Source organism: Rhipicephalus microplus, chromosome 3 (assembly GCF_043290135.1).
Source record: "Rhipicephalus microplus isolate Deutch F79 chromosome 3, USDA_Rmic, whole genome shotgun sequence".
NCBI classification, from domain to species: domain Eukaryota; kingdom Metazoa; phylum Arthropoda; class Arachnida; order Ixodida; family Ixodidae; genus Rhipicephalus; species Rhipicephalus microplus.
In genome coordinates this window covers 91,335,819-91,355,121 of record NC_134702.1, presented here as the reverse complement: position 1 = coordinate 91,355,121, position 19,303 = coordinate 91,335,819, and the positions used below count along the sequence as shown (strand labels likewise).

At 45.2% G+C, this 19,303-nt stretch overlaps 1 protein-coding gene across 2 annotated transcripts in view; it reads left to right on the top strand.

The window, feature by feature from the left end:
- The first annotated feature begins 5,450 nt into the window (after positions 1-5,450).
- The window catches only part of LOC142803828 (uncharacterized), a 122,355-nt gene continuing 108,502 nt past the window's right edge, over positions 5,451-19,303 (top strand). For both annotated transcript variants that reach the window (XM_075889971.1, XM_075889970.1), the window contains exon 1: positions 5,451-5,972. In XM_075889971.1, the coding sequence (XP_075746086.1) occupies positions 5,572-5,972 (401 nt within the window). In that variant the 5' untranslated portion in view covers positions 5,451-5,571. The remainder of the gene's footprint in view (positions 5,973-19,303) is intronic.

The following is a 19,303-nucleotide window of genomic DNA, read 5'->3' as shown; positions in this document are numbered from 1 at the left end:
TCCTGTACTTTTCTCGGTTTCGTTCAACAGTTGGTAGTCGGCGCTTTCTTTTCTTCTCTTTTCTCCCCACCCTTTCTTGTGTTGAAATGTATTTCGCGCGAAAGTTATCTATACGCGTATTCAATGTAATCACCAATTCACCCAAAAATAAATCCTTATGGTTTTTGCGATTATTTGTAGACTCGATGCGGTGGTGGTCGTGTTGCAACAGGCGGGGTTAGCCTTGCCTGTATACATGGCCGACCCCTGGCCGCTAGATATTGTTTAAGGCGAAGCTGTCGCCGCAGCCAAAATTATTTCCTTTTCCTAAAGAAATGGCATCGAATGTCACACTTTGGCAGCAATCCAAAGTGTGTTTTGCAGTGGTGCATTGTAATCTTTGTACATATATATTGTTTTTCATGCGTAGTACGTGGTTTTTATTGTTCTCTTTCTTTTTTTTTCGTCTTTTTGTGTATGGGAAGAGCACCAATGCGAGTGGTTCTTAAGATAGAGAAATGAAGAGAAAAGTGAGCGCCGTTATTGTCTGCTTCAGGAGCGACACCGCCACAGAGCTCACAAGGGATGGGGGAGAGGAGGGATAAAAAGGGCAGAAGTAAAGGTATAGAAAAGAGGAAGAAAAAGCAACAACAAACTGAGGGGACAGAAGAGACAGGAAAGATGGAAGCACGGTCACTGGAGTCCGAGGACGGGGTACACTTGCGAGAGATGTTGTCGGCGTCTGTAGATGGCGTAGAGCTGGCCCAGTAGGTCAGAGCTGCGCTGTCGTCGAAGACCATCGGCGACAGGAGGTGACGTAGGGCCAGCCCAGTCGGCCCGAGCTACGATGACGCCGAAGGTCGCGAGCGCGCGGGCGCACAACCGGTCGGCACGAAATCCAGCGAGCGAGTCGAAGAGCACCAATGTAGTATTGTTGTACCCGCTATTGTGTTTCGCTGTTGTGCCTATCGTCCCTCAAAATATTGTATTTCCTGAACTTTTTATCTACCTGGTTACCTGTGATGATGTATGCCCGCTTCCTGTATGGGTCTGAAGAAGGCCTACAGTATTGGTAAATAAATAAATAAAATAAATCCGCATTTATTACTCCTTCGTCAAAGCGGGCTTTACCGCAATAAGGGCTTTAGCAAGGAGAAGCCATCTTGGGGAGATAAGTCCATTATTGTGGGCTACGTAAGCCATAATAAGAACATTCCCTAAACAGTTCTTACATCAGCACAGCAGACACGGCAACCAGGGCCCACGTTGAATAGTGGGTATGACTTACATTAATTGCCGCTAAGGGTGGCTTCATAGATCGCTTAGGAATGGGGACGTATAGGAGAACCTTGCGGATATGGCAGCATGCATTCAACGTAGACTGCCCTAACGCGTTAATAGATGGTGTGGTCACCTAATTAACAAGTGCAGTTGATAAAGCACAACCGAGGTTGCAGGAAATGTGAGAAACCAACGCGAAAATCGCCACAGGCTACTGTGCAACGCATTCGCTGAGGTTTTCCAGCTTCCAAGGCTGTAATGTGCTCTGCGGTGCACTGTCATCCGGGAACCGTTGAAAAAAACTTCGCTCATATTATAGCTTACACTTTGCGTATAGTTGCGTGGCGTATAGTAAGCTAGGTGGGGTTCATTTGCTGTCGCCTATAATGTTAGTGCGCACAGAGATGAGTCAGAACGATCACACGAAATCAAAGCGCACTTACAAACTATAGTTTTCACCTTTTTTAACAGATAGCGCTCTGAGTGATACGCTAAAGTACAAATAAAAAACAAAGAAATGGTGGATACATACTTGTCCCCATGTATTGAAAGGTGCCGGAACTCTATTTGGTTAATTACATTTATTGACATTCTAAGCAAAAGTTGTTTTGCTTGGTGTCTTGTATACACGAAGAGGTAAAGTTATGCGGTGAATATATGAAACAACCCCCTATCCAAATTTTGGTTACATTTTGACGTGTTTATTACGTAAACCAGCTTCTGCTTCACGAGCACTAATTCGGGAAGTTGAGGGTATAGATCTTTATTTTATTATATAGATGTAAAAAGCATATCATATATTATATCTTCTAAATACTGTTATTTGTTAACAAATCGGTGGCTACATGTTCAAAGAGTCAGATAGTCTTCTGCAAAATCACAATATCGCCTCATGCATATCTAGGACAGGGCCATATCGCAGAAGCAGCATCGAAGAAATAAAATGCGCAAAACAGCGACCGTCACAGATATCGACGTATACACTTCGTTCTTTGATGACAGTTCACCAAGGTGACCATTTATCGCGCACTCCGAATGGGCCCGTGCGTACGAAATTCGACGATACTCGAGATGAGGTCGCACAGCGAGAAATCGATGAGCGTGGCTGCAACAGTCCGCGCGTATAGTTCGCCCGTCGTCTCACAGACGGCGCCACGCGTTGCAGAAGCTCGGGGAAATTGCGGTCCAACCTGCGTTCCTCTGGAGATCCCGTTAAGTGTGGGCCAATCGATAAAGCACCAGCAAAGATCGCGTTCGAGTGTACGTAAAAACTATATGTAATATGCGTTTCTTGTTAGCTCTAATCTTCGCCTTCCTTATCAATTTTCATAATTACTATTGCTCTTAGTAGCCACGAAGCTAGATGTAAAGGGCTAATTCATCTCAAATGAAGCATGGTTATTCCTTTTCACTTAGGTAAGACGAAGAGATTTACATGTGAGAATGAAAGCCGTCTATATTTTCTTCACAGAAATGTGGTCAGTCAACCACATGCCCATGATAGTATGCATTTGTCTGCGCTCAAATGAACAATGTTCACATTCAGGAATATAGAAAAAAATTTCTGTTCAAAAGAATTTTATAACGTAATTGCTTCTCGTTCACACGAGCCACGAACTTGGAAAGCATCATGCTTGGTGTTAGCTAAACAGCCACAATAGTTACACAACTTTTTTTTTTTTAGAAAGCTGTGAACATGGAAAGGTATTCTATTCACTGGAAAATGCTGCAGTGTGAAATCTCTGTGCTTGCAATCCGTGTACTTGGATCGGTACAATGAGTGCTTCGTTCACAAGATTTCTTGCACATCTAATACCACTTTTTTTAGGAGGGAAGATAACATGTAAGGCAGAAGATGGCCAGGTTAACCAGAAACATGGCCATTTTGCAAACGGTCAGAAAGGGAAGTAGAAAAAATGCGAGCGAGAAAAGAAGAAAAGTGCAGATGTCACTCAATAGTTGTGTATCAAATAATATTAAAAAGCCATGTGGCCAATGAAAATTATCACAAGCTTATGAACTGAAATGACGAAGTTAGAATGTTTATATGGGGGCCTTTCTTAAGGACGATAAAAGAGATCTATCAAAACCTTGAATATAGTTCTTGAAGAAATGTTCCTTGATATAATATCAGTCAACATTATCCTTACAATCCTAATTCAGGTAATCTGATGGAGCTTAGCACTGAACATGACAGTCCATTTGTGGCGTCTCAAGCTCAAGACCCACAGTTCTAGAAAAGTGTCTGCAGACAGCCCGAGATGCAAGAACCACAGTTCAAGAACCACAGCTCGAGAAATGTATCTGGAGACAGCCCGGGATACAGTTATGATTTAAGGATACTTCCCTCTACTTTTTCGCATTGTTTGCACGTGCACTAGTATTCCTCTCAATGGGAGCGTTCGAAACGTGATCGGAATGCCTCTAAGAAGCGACGTTAGTGAGATTCTAACATAATAAGATGAAGGACATATCTCCACTTGGTTCCTTCACCAAAATACGCGCTGTTGTCACGGCGCCATGCTTGGAAAATGACCCCTTTCGGTCAGGCCTCTCCGAGTTGCCATTACCATCTAGAAACAAATACAAGGCTGCTGGCAAGCCACCAAGCGTGTCTACGAAGGACACGGCAAAGGCGTTCGGCACGCGAATAAAATACTACGTGAGGCCGGTTCGCGGTCACAAAACTACGCCCGCGAGCATTGGACACTCCTAAAGCAGAAGGCGAGCATCGCGAGTAGGCGTAGCAGGAAAGCCGAACACACATGGGGGGGGGGGGGGGGGGGACCACCCGACTGTTACCACCCACGGCGAAGACAATAGAGCCGGACGCATGTGAGAGATGCCAAGGTAGAGAACGTTTCGTCTGTGGATTGACTCGAACAATGGCAACTCAAACGGACCAGCGAGACGCGGACACGAACAAGAGAGGAGGCCGTTATTCGAATCGTGTTTGCCGCCGCGCGTCGTTTGTCCGACGCCAAGCCCGCTTCGCGAAGGACCATCAACGATAACGTCGGAGAGCCGCGTGCACCTCCAAGTGGGTCACGCAAAATGGCCACTCACGGAACGTGGAGAGTTGCGGCCGTGGAGTCGAGGCACACGCGAAGCGACGAACGAGGCCGGGAAAGAGAACAGGCAGCGGGGAGTGCTCCGAAACACCCCACACAACAAGCACGCCGACACGCTAGCCAAAGGCGCGGTCGGTCCCTGGACAAACAATTGCCGCCGACGACGGCAGAAGACGCAAAGCTTCCGGCGAGAGAACGGAGACGCGACTGAAGGCGGCTGTGGTGAGCGGCGGCGCTGCTGACGCCCCTTTACACACGTCACGCATGACGTCATTACCTGGGAGCCGCCTACTTCAAGCTCCGCCTTCGTTAAAGACGACGGCTGGAGACGGAGGGGGAGAGAAAAAGGGGGTGACGGCGGCGGCAAGTTTAGTGTCGACCGCGGCAGCTTTTGCCTCCGAAAAACGATCCGTTTTAGACCGTTCGAGAAAGGGGGGAAAAGTTCGAAAACGCATCAGTTTCGATAGGCTCTCGGCGCGGTGGGCCAGAGAAGAAAGAAAGCGAAGTAGACTACTTCGCCGGAGTTTGCCCAGCTGTATGAAACCATCGGCAAGGACACTGTCGGCCCCTATCATGCTCTCTTCACTGTTCACCACTAAATGGCGGCGCGGAAGGTTTTGAACATTGTCAGAAAGAAATAAAATGAAAAAAGTGATGCGCAGAGAGCAGAGGAGGAACATAAGAGAGACGCTCCAAACAGCTGGCGCCTTGCAACTATTGAGTGGCACGGCGCGAGAGTGACGGCGTGGTGAGGAGGGAGGGTGGCTGCCCCGGCGGCGTCGGAGGTGGCGGATTCGACGCCCCTCTCATTATCCGGGCCGGTCCGTTCTCGGGGGCCGGCGAATGGCGGCGTCTTCGGGGTCCACGTCACGGCCTCGGCGCCGCTATGGCGGCACCGCCGGCGCCCTGGACGCGAGAATAGCTAATCACCACCGGCACCCCCCACCTCCGCGTCACTCTTGCAGCGTTGTTCGACCCCCATCCCCTCTATCAGCGTGAAAGCCCCCGGCAGCGCGCTTGGCTGTGCGTGTGCGCACAGGGGGCCCGTCATTTTCGCGCGGCGTAGGCACGCCTCCAGCCACCACCGTCGCAGCATCCTGCGCGTCTCTCTCACGCGCGCCTCTTGTGTGAGTGTGTGCGTGCGTGTCGCGGCTTGTGTCGCCCCCGCAGAGCCGTGGCGGCTGAGCACGGTGACAGAGCGGCGGGCTGCCCCTCGCTGCATCCTGCGCCGCCGCTGGAGATGCGCTCGTCGCCGGCCGAAGCTGCCGCCGCTGCCGCCGCCATGGCGTTCCAGCCGTTCCTGAGACCAACCCCACCGGACTTCTCGGTGCACTCGCTTCTCAGTGGTGCCGCCGGTGCACAGGCGTCGCCGTACTTCGCCGCTGCAGCGGCCGCCGGATTTCCCGCCGCGGCGTTATTCCCAAAGTTGCACCCGGGGCCGGGACCCCCGTCGCTCTCGGCAGAGGAGTTGCTCGCGGCTGCCGCTGCACACCGCGGCGGAGCCCTGTTGAGGCCGCCTCCCGGGCTGGAGCCCGAAGACGACGGGGTGCAGGACGACCCCAAAGTGACGCTCGAGGCCAAGGAACTGTGGGAGAGGTTCCATGCGTTCGGCACCGAGATGGTGATCACCAAGTCAGGCCGGTAAGACGCCACGTTGATGCGATGTGCCTTCGTTACGTTCCTCCCAACTCGGCTGCTCTGTCAAGCATGCGTCGATGAAGGATCCTCACGGATTGGTCGTGTTTTCAAGTATTAAACTTTTAAACTTCACCATTCAATGAGATCCACCAAAATTTATGCATGACGCACTTTCCGTTCGCGCAGTAGCTGCCAATGATTCGTGACATGAATGGCCGAAAACAATCAATCGAGCTTGCGCCTTGAGCGCTCACTGAAAGTGTCACGACATTGTTACACAGTGACGCTGCTAAATGTGCGAAGACCTAATCTATTATATTACTTGTGCGCCAGTGTCTAAGAAATGGCTTCAGAAACGGAACCTTATCACGCCACTCTATAGTGCCCTGAATGTATTTTATTAATATTTCGCCTGGCCAGATCACAAAATAAGTGCACGACACCATCGTTGCATTCGTGAAATCACGATAGAGTTAAATACGTTCTCCTGTACGTCTCGTCCTTATTCTCGCTATGTCACGGGCTGTCTATATTTTAACGCACATGACAAATTACAAGACCGCACACCTATACGTGATACTGTGCTACGAACATTGGAAAGCATCGGTCTGTGTTTGCATATGGCATTGCAGCATCGTATACATTAGACCACTGAGCTACACGAATAGATACGCAAACCTAAATACTGTGACACACAGCCATTTGCACCACATATACCGTAATGGTTGTAGTTGTGACAATAATCATCGTTAAACATTGTTGCTGTAAGTGAAATACATTTACGATGAACTCTATGGTGCCGAGTTGCCGTGGACTACTGCATGGCGATGCCCATGAATACACGAATGCCTCTGAGGTGTAACTCCCTCATGGTATTTAAGCTCATTGATACGTTTTCCTGTGATCTAACGTATGATCAAACCATCTATCTCTTGTGTGCCGTCTTCTCTTTCGTACCAGACGGGATGTTCAGCGTTTAGTAGCTGGAGCTTCATTTTATCGACGGCCCGCAGGACACAAACTAAGTTCAGAAAAAAGTACAAAAGAAAAGCATTCGGTGTTAGTCCCCGTTGTGACTTAGAAATTAGTTTCTTGTGTTACTAAAGCATACGTAGCATTCCACAAAAGATTAAAAAATAAAAAAGTCTGTGCAGTAACTGCAGAGCTCGAAAGAGCCTACGTTTTATTTTTATTTTCTTTGGAAATCACGCAAGTTGGAGGAGTCTGACCAATAGCTCCCTATAAAGAGCGCTTAGTAGGCGTGTGTAACCTTTAAAACGGATATTCTCGTCTGTCACAAGGCTTGGTATAGTTCGCTGAATACTCTCCTTCCTGGTATAACCTAAATTGTCCTGGTATTCTTGTCGACCCAAGGCTGTGTCTGACTCTGACAAAGTCGTCTGTTATGCTCACTCAAAATTTTAACATCGTGTTTTATAGAAATCTTCGCCCTTTGGCACAACGTTTTATATGTAGAACAAAATATACACAGCCTTCTCTCTTTTTTTTTTCCTCACAGCTTCTGTTTGAAGGTATTAATGTATTGATGTTTATTTTATGCTTCCGCTGTTAAATTTTCGTCCACGTTCTCCAAGTTGGTTATCTTTGTTTGGAGCCACCTTCACTTTTATATACGCATATATATCCATGTCCCCTCTAAGACACAATTAAGTTAGTTTGGAGCAATAATATATATTCGACAAATATTTTTTTAAAATGTTTAAACATTTCTTTAAGGAGTGCCTGTTGTCTCCTTTGCAGTGTTGCTTTAGCAAACCGAAGAAGGCGTTCAGCAATCACTATTTTCCTGGCATATACACTCGATCTCACACTGTGTGCGTGGAACGCCCCAAAACCATGGTGTGATTATGAGGGACGCCGGAGTGGAGGGCTCCAGAAATTTTGAGCATCTGATGATCTTTATTGTGCACTGACATCGCACAGCATTTATTGGGCTTTAGCATTTCGTCTCCCCTGACACGTGACCGCTGCAGCCGGTATCGAAGTCGTGACCTTCGAGGACGCAGTCCAACGATTGTATAACGGCTACATCACTACGGTGCATCAGTCCTATATTGTCAACTGAATCAACTGCATTGTCGCAGACTTGTACTGCACGCGCCACTATACCGCGCACATTTCTTTTATGTTTTCAATTGATTCTGTGCCCGCACCCATTGTATTTCTGGTGCTGTTTCGTTCTATACGCCCATCGCGCTGCAGAAGGTGCAGTTTCTTCGCGTTAAAATATGTCGTGACGCCACGTGCATCAACCCCGCGTAAAAGACACAAAGAAATATTATATTCTGTGCAGTAGCTCCTGAGCCAAACACTGAGGCACTTTTGCCACAGTAGTGCAATTAACTTAGAAGTAGAGATTGCCGATTTCGTAATGACACATCAATGTGCATGGAGGCCTGATATGCTACATTCTTAGTTTAACAGATCTTATGGGTTATTTAGGACTACTTGAAAATTGAATTTAGAGAAACCAAAAAATTACTCGAATTAGGCATCTCTCTTAATCTCTTAACTCGATCATGTGTAGTTGCTAAATCGAGTGCACATGTATGATGCTTTCATGAAATTACAGGATGTACATTTCACACACACACACACACGCACACACACACACACACACACACACACACACACACACATATATATATATATATATATATATATATATATATATATATATATATATATATATATATATATATATATAGTGAAGGGGTAACTCCGGGCTGTGTTCGTTCGTGAGCCGGTTGTTATTAATATCGCTTGTATATCAATCGTGTAACTTTTCACGCGCAGCTGTATGTCTCATGCATGCATTCAGGTGGCCTTGCAGACTACACCCCCTTATAGGTGGTTCTGGTGTCAACCAATTATTCTTTTATTTTCTCCGTTCCCAGGATGTGTATCAGTCCAAAAACTATACAGTTCGACTCCTGCGTCATTTTAGCAGTTGATGTACCGCGCCTAAATGATACAGAACGCAAAGCAGTCGTGTACTTTTGAGCTCCGAATTGCAGATGATTTTTCTACACATTTTTTTTTTCTAATAAGTTCAACGCGCCACCGTACAAACACACATATGACCACACCACAGTCGAACCGGATGTGCTGGCCGTGCGGAAAGAAAGGTTTATTCGTCAAAATATTTCATTAAAATTTGAGAAGACGGGCTTAAGCTTACACCCACAAAATGATAATTTCCAGCGTGTTCAATTCGGCGAGAGCTGCTTTGATCTTTGTATTGTCTAGTTCTCGTGTGTATGCGTGTTGTGTTATAGCACATCCTGGTGAATACTTGCCATTTATCGCAACTTTCTGTAGTTCGATGCTGCCATTTGCATAAACAGTGATATGGAGGTGTACCACTGTGCATTGTTTGGTGGCATTGTCTGCACTTCTCACTTGGTTTTCGCGTTGTGTGATATTTGAAACGCACGAGACATAATAGCTATAGTTGTCGCCGCGATCACTACGTGCACAACAACCTATGAAGAAACCCGCATCCGTACTCTCGAAAGAATGCAAAACTGAACCACATTGTCGCAAATTCGCATCCGCATGCTTTTGACGTTACGGGCATGTATCAACCACTCGGAGTAACCTTGAAAATACTTGCGTAGTGAATACGCATCATAATGTACAAGTCATCCCACTGCATCGCGAAATCACAATATGCGAGGATCAAGCGTGCGAAATTTCGAAGACGTGATGTGCGATGACGTCCGCAGCTCCAGGGAGGTCGCGGAAGCGATAAATTATTCCTGCACGCGTCTTGAACGTCGTCGCGATTGTCTCTTGCGCAATATATACCTACTCGAAGGTCACGTGGGACATATCTTCCACTATTTATTGCTTCGAGTGCAGTGCTGCAGTACGAATGCATATCGTTATATTGTGTTTAGGCCGAGTTATACTTCGTTGATAATAATAATAATAAATGCTGGCATTTGACGTACAAGAACCACGATGTTAGTATTAGACACGCTGTAGTGGGGAGTTCGGAGTAGTTTCGACTACTTGGTGTTCTCCATCAGGCATGTAAATCGAAGGCAAATGGGAGCTCTTTTGAAGTGCACCGCTGTCGAAGTGCGGCCTACTTGGCCGAGGATCTGAGCATGCGTACTCGAGCTTACAAACGCGACATTTATTCACCGTTGAAGTAGAAAAAAATTCCTTTATTAATTGTCCGTACTTTCCGGGGTGTGTATTATAAATAATTGTAAAAACATGACCTATCGTGATTCGATCTTGCAGTGCGGATGTTTGTTGCTCACCCTTTCTTAGTTCAGTTTCTGTTGAGCTGCGGCTTAATATCGTCCGCGATTTTCGGCGCTTTGTGCATTCGGTTGTAAAGCTAACTTAACTCGTCCGTGACTTGTTTGGCTCTCGATTATTTCGACTGTCGCTTGACTCGGACTACAATGCACTCTATTTATTTGTGAAATTTCGGACCTGTTATAAAGCTTGTTCTTCCAAGATCCAAGTTAGCGCAATCGTCATCATATGCCCTCTGCAATGCATTTGCGTCTCCAATGTTTCTCCAATAAACAGCGCTCTGTGCTTGGTATACATAAGGCCACCTTAAGCTCACCTGCCCTCTATATATCTCTTTTTATATATCTTCCACTCGAAAGCTTGCCTTCCCTTGAAATGCGCTCTATTACTCCTAATGATAAAAAGTTTATCTCCCTTCTCGCCACAGCACGGCCCATGTCCAACTCTTCTCGATTTCTTCTATAAAATTTCTCTAAAGCACGTTTGCTTCTTGGCCCATACTGCTCTCTTTTTATCCCTTATAGTTGCGCCGGTGATTTCCCTTTTCATAGCCCGATACGCCGTCCTCGATTTAATGTCATGGAGAAATTGCACCAGAGGCGCTACCATGATTTGACGAAGCGGTACTTGAAGGCTTCACAGTGAACCTGGGGGTTAAACTCGGGGGTAAGTTGAAGCTTGGAAGTTAACTTGTGTAGACTAATTATATACGAGGTAGGCAACTGCTGCACAGCACGGTGGCCAATCAATGTCTGCGGTGAAGGATGCAATTGCCAGCTGGGGTGACAGGCATGAAGCCGCAACGTGCCGGACTCTTTATGTAATTAAATAAACACCAAGAGGGAACAAAAATGTGCCAACAGACGGTATTTCGACAATGGGAGTTGTCTTCAAGAAGACTATAGTCTCCTTGTCGAAAATTTGGCTCCAATGAGCATCCTCTGTTTACGCATTTTTTTTTTTCACTGCATTATTCCATCTTTCTTTCCAACCGTTTTTTTTTTTCGGATCAGCACGAGGCTGTTTCTCAAAACCCGAGTGTGAATTGCGTGCCACCGAGATTCGAACCAAGACGCTCTCACATGTCGATGGACGTAGATGCTGTGCCACCACTGCACCCTTGTGCACAATGCACACAACTAATGGAGCCAGCTATGTGCAAATTTCGTAATTTTGTTTCTCTTTAGATGGCATGCACACTCGCACACTTGTCCAGGACGGCGTAAAAAATATATGCACAATATGCACATGCGATCATAATGCACCTTCTACATATATAATTTTTTATTTGGTCTGATGTGTATCTTCCAGCTTTGCTTGTGTTCATCTGTTATACAGCGTCAATGTATGCGAAACCTTTCGAGCTGGCACAGCTCACCGAAGGCAGCTCACCGAACGATATATAATAAGCAGTAACCTTTTCCTTCATTTTTTTTAGGTGGCTCAAACGCTCAGTGTGCAGTGACTACAAAAGAAAAAGCGAGTAATCAGCAGGTTGCCTATTTTTTATGACATTGATACACAAGGAGGAAGGTTCCTTAATGATTTGGTTTCAGCTGAAGATAGGCACGTCGCGCCGCCGTGGTGGTCTAATGACTAAGGTGCTCGGCTGCTGACCCGCAGGTCGCGGGTTCGAATCCCGGCTGCGGTGGCTGCATTTCCGATGGAGGCCGAAATGTTTCAGGCCCGTGTGCTTAGATTTGGGTGCACGTTCAAGAACCCCAGGTGGTTGAAATTTCCGGAGCCCTCTACTATACGGCGTCTCTCATAATCATATGGTGGTTTTGGGACGTTAAACCCCACATATCAATCAAGACAGGAACGTCGTTAATTTTCTTGTTCCGTTTGTTTAGATGGGGGGACATTTTTGTTAACAAGATGTCACCTCCTCGTCTCAAAAAAAAGTACGCCGTTAAAGAGATGAGAACTAGCGATACTAACTCTATTTCGCGTAAACACTTTAGTAACGTGAGTAACCGTGTTTCTGGTTCATTTCTGCGTGGGAGTGGAATGTTAAATTTACAAAAATAACAATAGAACTGAGCAACCAACAGCTTCTGAAATATTAGCCAATAAACGTAAACAAATCCACGATTACGGTGCCATGCAATAAGAGAACACAGAACAGTATATAGAGAACATATATATTACTGTAGTATTAAAACGCAGGTTACTAATCTGTTTCATATCTGTTCTCTGTGCTTTTTAATCGAACCCTGAACAGACGCGACCACCACAACAACAAACTCCCGGAAAGTTCTAGTGAAATAGATAAAAGGCCTTCAGACATTCGTACAAAAAGAAAACTTGAAAAAATGTTCTGTCAACACCGTATTGCTAAGGCGTCACTGAGGCGTTGCGAATCATATAAACAAGTGACCAGTTCTATTATTGTGACAAAAAGAACATGAGTGAAAAAATTAACCAGAATAAGTGACTTAATATGTTCATATGAAGTTTCAATCGACAGCGTCGTTGAGTTACGTAGATGCTTGAAAACGTAGAACAGCCTTTTTGCATCATATATGTTTCCTGAAATTCAAAGTTTGGAAGTATCGCAAACCACGGATCATTATTATTTGGCCCGAAATGTCCAGACACATTATACAGATGATACCAGCGTCTTTGCCGGTATATATATATATATATATATATATATATATATATATATATATATATATATATATATATATATATATATATATATATATATATATATATATATATATATATATATATATATATATATATATATATATTCCGCTTACGTACACCTCGTGGAGAATTCACTGGAGAACATCAGAACATATGTGCCATACAGTTACATTACAATCTTGTGAGTGCCTTGAAACTTATAAAATTGACTTATATACACTTATAAAACTTATTGACTTATAAACTTATAAAATTTTACCCGCGGGTGCTTTAGACGATTTGCACTCACAAAAACAAACCTGCTTCATCTTCTTTGCTGGCACAAAACGCAGTTTTGAATATTGCTTGTCGCACACACACAGATAAGAGAAAGCACATCGAACTTATAGTACGAGTTTTCTTTATTTTTCACAGAAATGTAGGGTATACACGTTTGTATAAACGGGCATATCCTGGGTTCCGTTACAACCAAACGCTTTTCGCGTTATTTTAGAGGAAAAAAAAATGCGTTGCACCAGCACATTGAAAGACGGAAGAGTTGACAACTAAAGCTGAACGCTGAGCACTTATTTGTAATCTTAATGAAGTATATGCTACGCGAAATGTGTTGTATTTTCTGGAAGCTGCGACTACATATTTCACTATAGTCCTGTTTGAAGTCAGCGATTGGGTTTCGTTCCGTTCTTTTTGGAAAATGGAAGATGCAACCGCTCAATGTGCTCCATCTGCCACAGCTTCTGAACAAGCTGTTCAGGCAGAGGCTCAACGATGTGTACTCCACCAACATGCTGTGATGAACTTGCGACACACTCGGATGGACCTCGTCTCTGAGAGGCGTTAGTCACCGCTTCCTACGTAATACATCGACCCATTTCTCTGACGATAACGCTTCTTTTGTGAACGTCGAAATTAAGTTTCTTTTTTCTTAGAAGTAATGTGCCTGTAAACGAAAAAAAGTTGCGTGTAACCGTGCGTAAATATAGGTACACGCCTCTCTCAAATACATCGCAGCAATATTATATATGCGAAGCGAACCCGCGCTTTTAAAGCTGCCTTAGCGAGTAGTGTTATCCCCGGTAATGATTTTTCAAAAACCTATACGTAAACTGCCAACATGGCTTACAGTTTTGTGATTATGGCTTCATTGTACAGCGTATAGGTGATCAATCGGACATTAGTATAACTACTATTTATTAAAACTGTCGGATCACATCAAGGTGGTGCATGCACATATGTTATGTTATACAACCCAACACCAACAAATCAGCGCAGCTCATATTTCACAGCGAATTGGCGATAAACAAGAGGTAGAGGAATGTATTAGGTATTCACTTAACCGAAAGTTTACTAATATCAAAGTTCACTGAAACACACAGAACAATATTAGGTATAGCTGTGATCAAGTCAAACATGTGATGTGCCGATATTTTGAAAAGTATTCTGAAATCTTCAATTCAGCTTGCGTCTTTAGAGCGCGACAAGAGACAAAGTTGTCCAGGGATCTTGTATTTCTGTCAGAGCTCCGCGAAACAGCTTGTTATTGTCTTGCAACTTTCTAATGTGATCTATACAGCCACGGTTATAGAGGTCTGGCGACGACAATATCTCGATGAACATTGGAAACGATTTCTGAATCTGATAGCTCTGCGCAGGTACTGATGCGTTATACGTGTTTCATTTCCGTCTCTCTCACGGGATCGCCGTCTCCTTCATATATAACTATAGAGTCACGGAGTCACCGCATGCACAAGCGATGTTGTACGGCCGCCGGTTTATGCGGGTGGTTTTGGGGCGCCACGGTCAGCCATGCCAGTGCTGCGTAGTGCAATATTTCATTGATTTGATCTCAAAATTGAGCCCGAGTCTGCAAATCAAGATTGTTCTATACTGAAAAATTCAGTATTCAGAAGTTCGTTCAACTGAGCGATTTGTGCGAAGATTACGTATGAAAACTGCCGGGGATATTTAAATGGTGGCTATACTGAAATCATCGTTAAACTTACCTTCGTTCAAGTGAGATTTCACTGTAGTAATAAAGTAAAATATTGCAATGATGTGGCGAAAACAAAACTCAGAGGTTCATGAGGAAATCATATAAAGACCTCTGAGATGGTGTGTGTGTGTGTGTGTGTGTGTGTGTGTGTGTGTGTGTGTGTGTGTGTGTGTGTGTGTGTGTGTGTGTGTGTGTGTGTGTGTGTGTGTGTTGTTGTTGTTGTTGTTGTTGTTGTTGTTGTTGTTGTTGTTGTTGTTGTTGTTGTTGTTGTTGTGCGTTTCAAGTTTCCTGACACATGCAACACGCCATCATATAAGCAACGCTGCCTGATGCAAAAAGTGAAGGCACACGACATTTTTAAATGAGAAGCCTGGGACATGCATATTCGCAGTCTGGCGTGTTGTATTCTTATCTCACTGATCTCAGTCGTCGTACAGAAATTGCATGCCTGTCTAAGTGGCGACTGCTGTTATCGCCCATTAAAATCTACACTGGCAACTTTGACAGGCGTTTCGGTATTCCCGGTAAAGTACACCTGCGGAATACATAAATGGCTTCGTTGTTGCAGGCTACGAGACATAGGCATCGATGGTGTCTAATTTTTGTCTCATTTAGCGCGGACTGGTGTTTCGAGTTTTGCCTTTGACATCGAAAAACATGTTCGTTAACGATAATGTATGATAGCAGTATTAATAACTAACAATAAGAAAACATATATTTAAATGTACTTTTTTGCTGCTGCGTTGCTGAAAAACGGCACACTCATATACTGCTGTGACGGAATCGCGTTTCAGAAAGAGCGACGGTATTGTGTTTTACTCTAGCCATGTTCGACGTATGGCTCAAATATGTTTCGTATTTCACTGATCAAAGGCCCACTTTGTGAGTTGTAGCCACGGTATAACTCCCACACATCCTCGACGGTACTGCAAAAAAAGTGTGTCGACAGCAATACACCGACAAATTTAAGTTGCGATGTTTTAGCGTGAGCATGCCTATTCCAAAGCTATGAAATAGACTGTCTGTGTGGCAGCCTTCTTAGCGTTCGCGCAAATTCCTCCAGTGAGCTTCGTTCGTGGTTCACATTCAGAATGGTCTTGATATGAGATCTTATCACTGTTGTGTTGTTCGGCTTCAACTTGCTGCTTTGCATTTGTGCCACATCTCTTTGTTTTGTCGAGGCTTCTGTACAAACCAGCAACAACTTACAGAGTGAGTGCATTAGTTTGGTGCAATGTGCTCGAAGCAATTAAGGTAACGATGATGATGATGATGATAATCGATATGTAGGGTTTAACGTCCCGAAACCACCAGATGATTATGAGAGACGACGTAATGGAGGGCTTCGGAAATTTTGACCACCTGGGGTTTTTTAACGTGCACCCAAATCTGAGCACACGGGCCTACTGCATTTTCGCCTACGTCGAAAATGCAGCCGCCACATCCGGGATTTGATCCCGCGACCTGCGGGTCAGCAGGCAAGTAGCTTAGCCACTAGACCACTACGGCGGGCCCAATTAAGATGACGAAGTGAATGCGATTTCACCTACGTCATGTTTAGATATTGTTGCGTTTAACGGTGATGTTGACTATAATGATGGTGACATTGGTGATGATGGTAATGGGTCTGGTGGTGGGGAACAAGATGAGGCAGACGTTGTTTACTGTGAGTCTACAGACCGGCAAGACGAGACGCTGATGGCTGCGTCCCTCTTCCGTCCATTCCTAAGCGAGTCCTTTCAAGCTTGTGTCATGCAGAACTCAAAATCTGTAGGCGTTGTAAAGACGTCCAACGTGCTTGTAATAGCATATATGGCTTCACAACCGCTTGTATAACGTCCGTGTTAGTTAGGACCTACTTATTAACGTTGTTGATTGCGAGATAATTAAAACCGAAGGAGACTAAGTTTAGACGGTATATTGAGAACTAAGCAAGCTTGATTGATTGATTGATTTGTGGGGTTTAACGTCCCAAAACCACGATATGATTATGAGAGACGCCGTAGTGGAGGGCTCCGGAAATTTTGACCACCTGGGGTTCTTTCACGTGCACCCAAATCTGAGCACACGGGCCTACAACATTTCCGCCTCCATCGGAAATGCAGCCGCCGCAGCCGGAATTCGAACCCGCGCCCTGCGGGTCAGCAGCCGAGTACCTTAGCCACTAGACCACCGCGGCGGGGCAGAACTAAGCAAGAAGGCAATCGCAGTGGCCACAGGCGTTGTAGGAAAAATGAAAACGTGAAGTATACAATTAGGAAAGACATATGCCTAAGTCTTCAACCACTGCAGAAAGACATGATTGGCTGATTTACAACCTCCTATGCACTTCAGTGACTCCATAACTCATACGTGGCCCTCTTAAAGGCCAACTCCGGCGATTATTCGAGGTGAACGGATCTGAATGAAGTTCGCTGGGTATACGTTCCTTTACACATTTCTGTCTTTTAGGCCAAATTACAGGCTTGAGAGATGCGCGGATTGTTTGCAAATGAATTTTAAAGATTGCCTCGAAAAGATCACTTCGCTTGCCACAATTATTGGCAACACTGTCTGTGTGACGTCATGTTCGGCAGGTCAACGTAAGTGACGCAGCCGAGGACATGTATCGCTGTTGTGGCTGCTACAGCGTTTATTGTGCAGGCCGCGTACAAGGCGACGGCGTTGGTGTTTGGCATGGGTATAGCACGGGAAGCTTTCTTCCTTCCTCTGTGGTGTTTGGCCGGCACTTCGCTGGTCTGCCTTTCACAGTTTTCAAACTCCGCCCCGGCTGGACCAACATCCGGCCTCCGGTTTTTACCAAATAGTACGTCATACGCAGACAGGACGCCCGGTTGGGTTTCGGTTTTGGTATTCCACCTTTTTGACAAATAAAAATTATTTTTGAATTTTCTGAGCATTTCAGCTATTCGGGTCGATACAAGACTGTCTCAGGAACATAGAAGCACAATTACCTTGACATGGTCGAAAAATCGCCGGAGTTGGCCTTTATTGACGGTGAAGTGACTATTTGCCGCTATTTTATTCTTACTGCTTGATCTAATTTTCTTCTACATGTTAAAAAGTAGCAACAAGCTATTTTCTTTCCCTGATAGGCATTTCTATTAGTTCTTTGTCTGTTAGCTTAGCTAAATGCATACACGAATGGTACAGCCACCTTTGCGTACAGGCTCATAAACCGTGATAAGCTGTGTAGCGCTAATGTACTATTACTTTAGTACTTCCGTACCAAAGGATTTTTGGTACGGAATAGAGCTACAGAGCTTTCTTTCTCATTTTTCCTCTTCATTCCCCTTTCCAATAGTGGAGGGTGTGAGAGTGTGTGCGTGTGTGTGTGTGCGTGTGTGTGCGTGTGTGTGTTTGTGCGTGTGTGTGTGTATGTGTGTGTGTGAGTGTGTGTGAGTGTGTGTGTGTGTGTGCGTGTGTGAGTGTGTGTGTGTGCGTGTGTGTGCGTGCGTGTGTGTGTGTATGTGCGTGTGTGTGCGTGTGTGTGTGCGCGTGTGCGTGTGTGTGTATTGCGTGTGTGTGCGTGTGTGTGTGTGTGTGTGTGTGTGTGTGCGTGCGTGTGTGCACGCGCGCGCGTTAGCGTTTTTTATCAACTGAGCTGCTCGCGCGTGTGGCACGGCAAACAAAAATTTTAAAAAGAACAAAAAAATTGACAAATACACTGTCGTATAGATGGCCGCGTCCGATCCGTTTTAGTCATTCTGGGCCTTGTTGTCATGTCGCTTCTCGATGAATCGTGTTGAAACAACGAGTGGGCACGAACAATATGCGGCGTATACGTCTCGTCGGACTCGCCGCGTTGATGAATTGACATATAGGCACGATCTTTTTACAGGGTCACACGAACAGAAGTGTATGTAGTTGCACGATATTTCAAGATTGCATACCGTTACATCACGGTGTTGTCCAGCGACATCGTCAACGCATGTCGGCGCCGCTTTATGTGGATGACGATGTGACGAAATAGACGCGTGCACAAAAACACGAATGGTATAGCTGCTGTACTGTGCCATGTTAGCGCACGTTAAAGAACACCAGATGAATGAAATTTCCAGAGCCCTCACACGACGGTGTCTCTCATAGTCATATATGATGGTTTTGGGACGTCAAACCCCAGATGTTGGGATGCATTTCTGCCACGAGCTTCCCGCGCCACTGCCGTACTTCGCTTTTACATAAATGATCACATTGTTACGGTGAGAGATGTTTATTTAACAGATGGGACGATGGTTGGTGGGATCATCCATATTTTCAACGTAACTGCAAAGTATAAAACTGGCTGGGCTGGTTAACTATACTAATCTTGCGAGGCTAGATACGCTGACAACCAAAAACATACTCCTCCTTTGGTGGAGGATGTTTAGGTTGCCAGCGATTTCGCCGC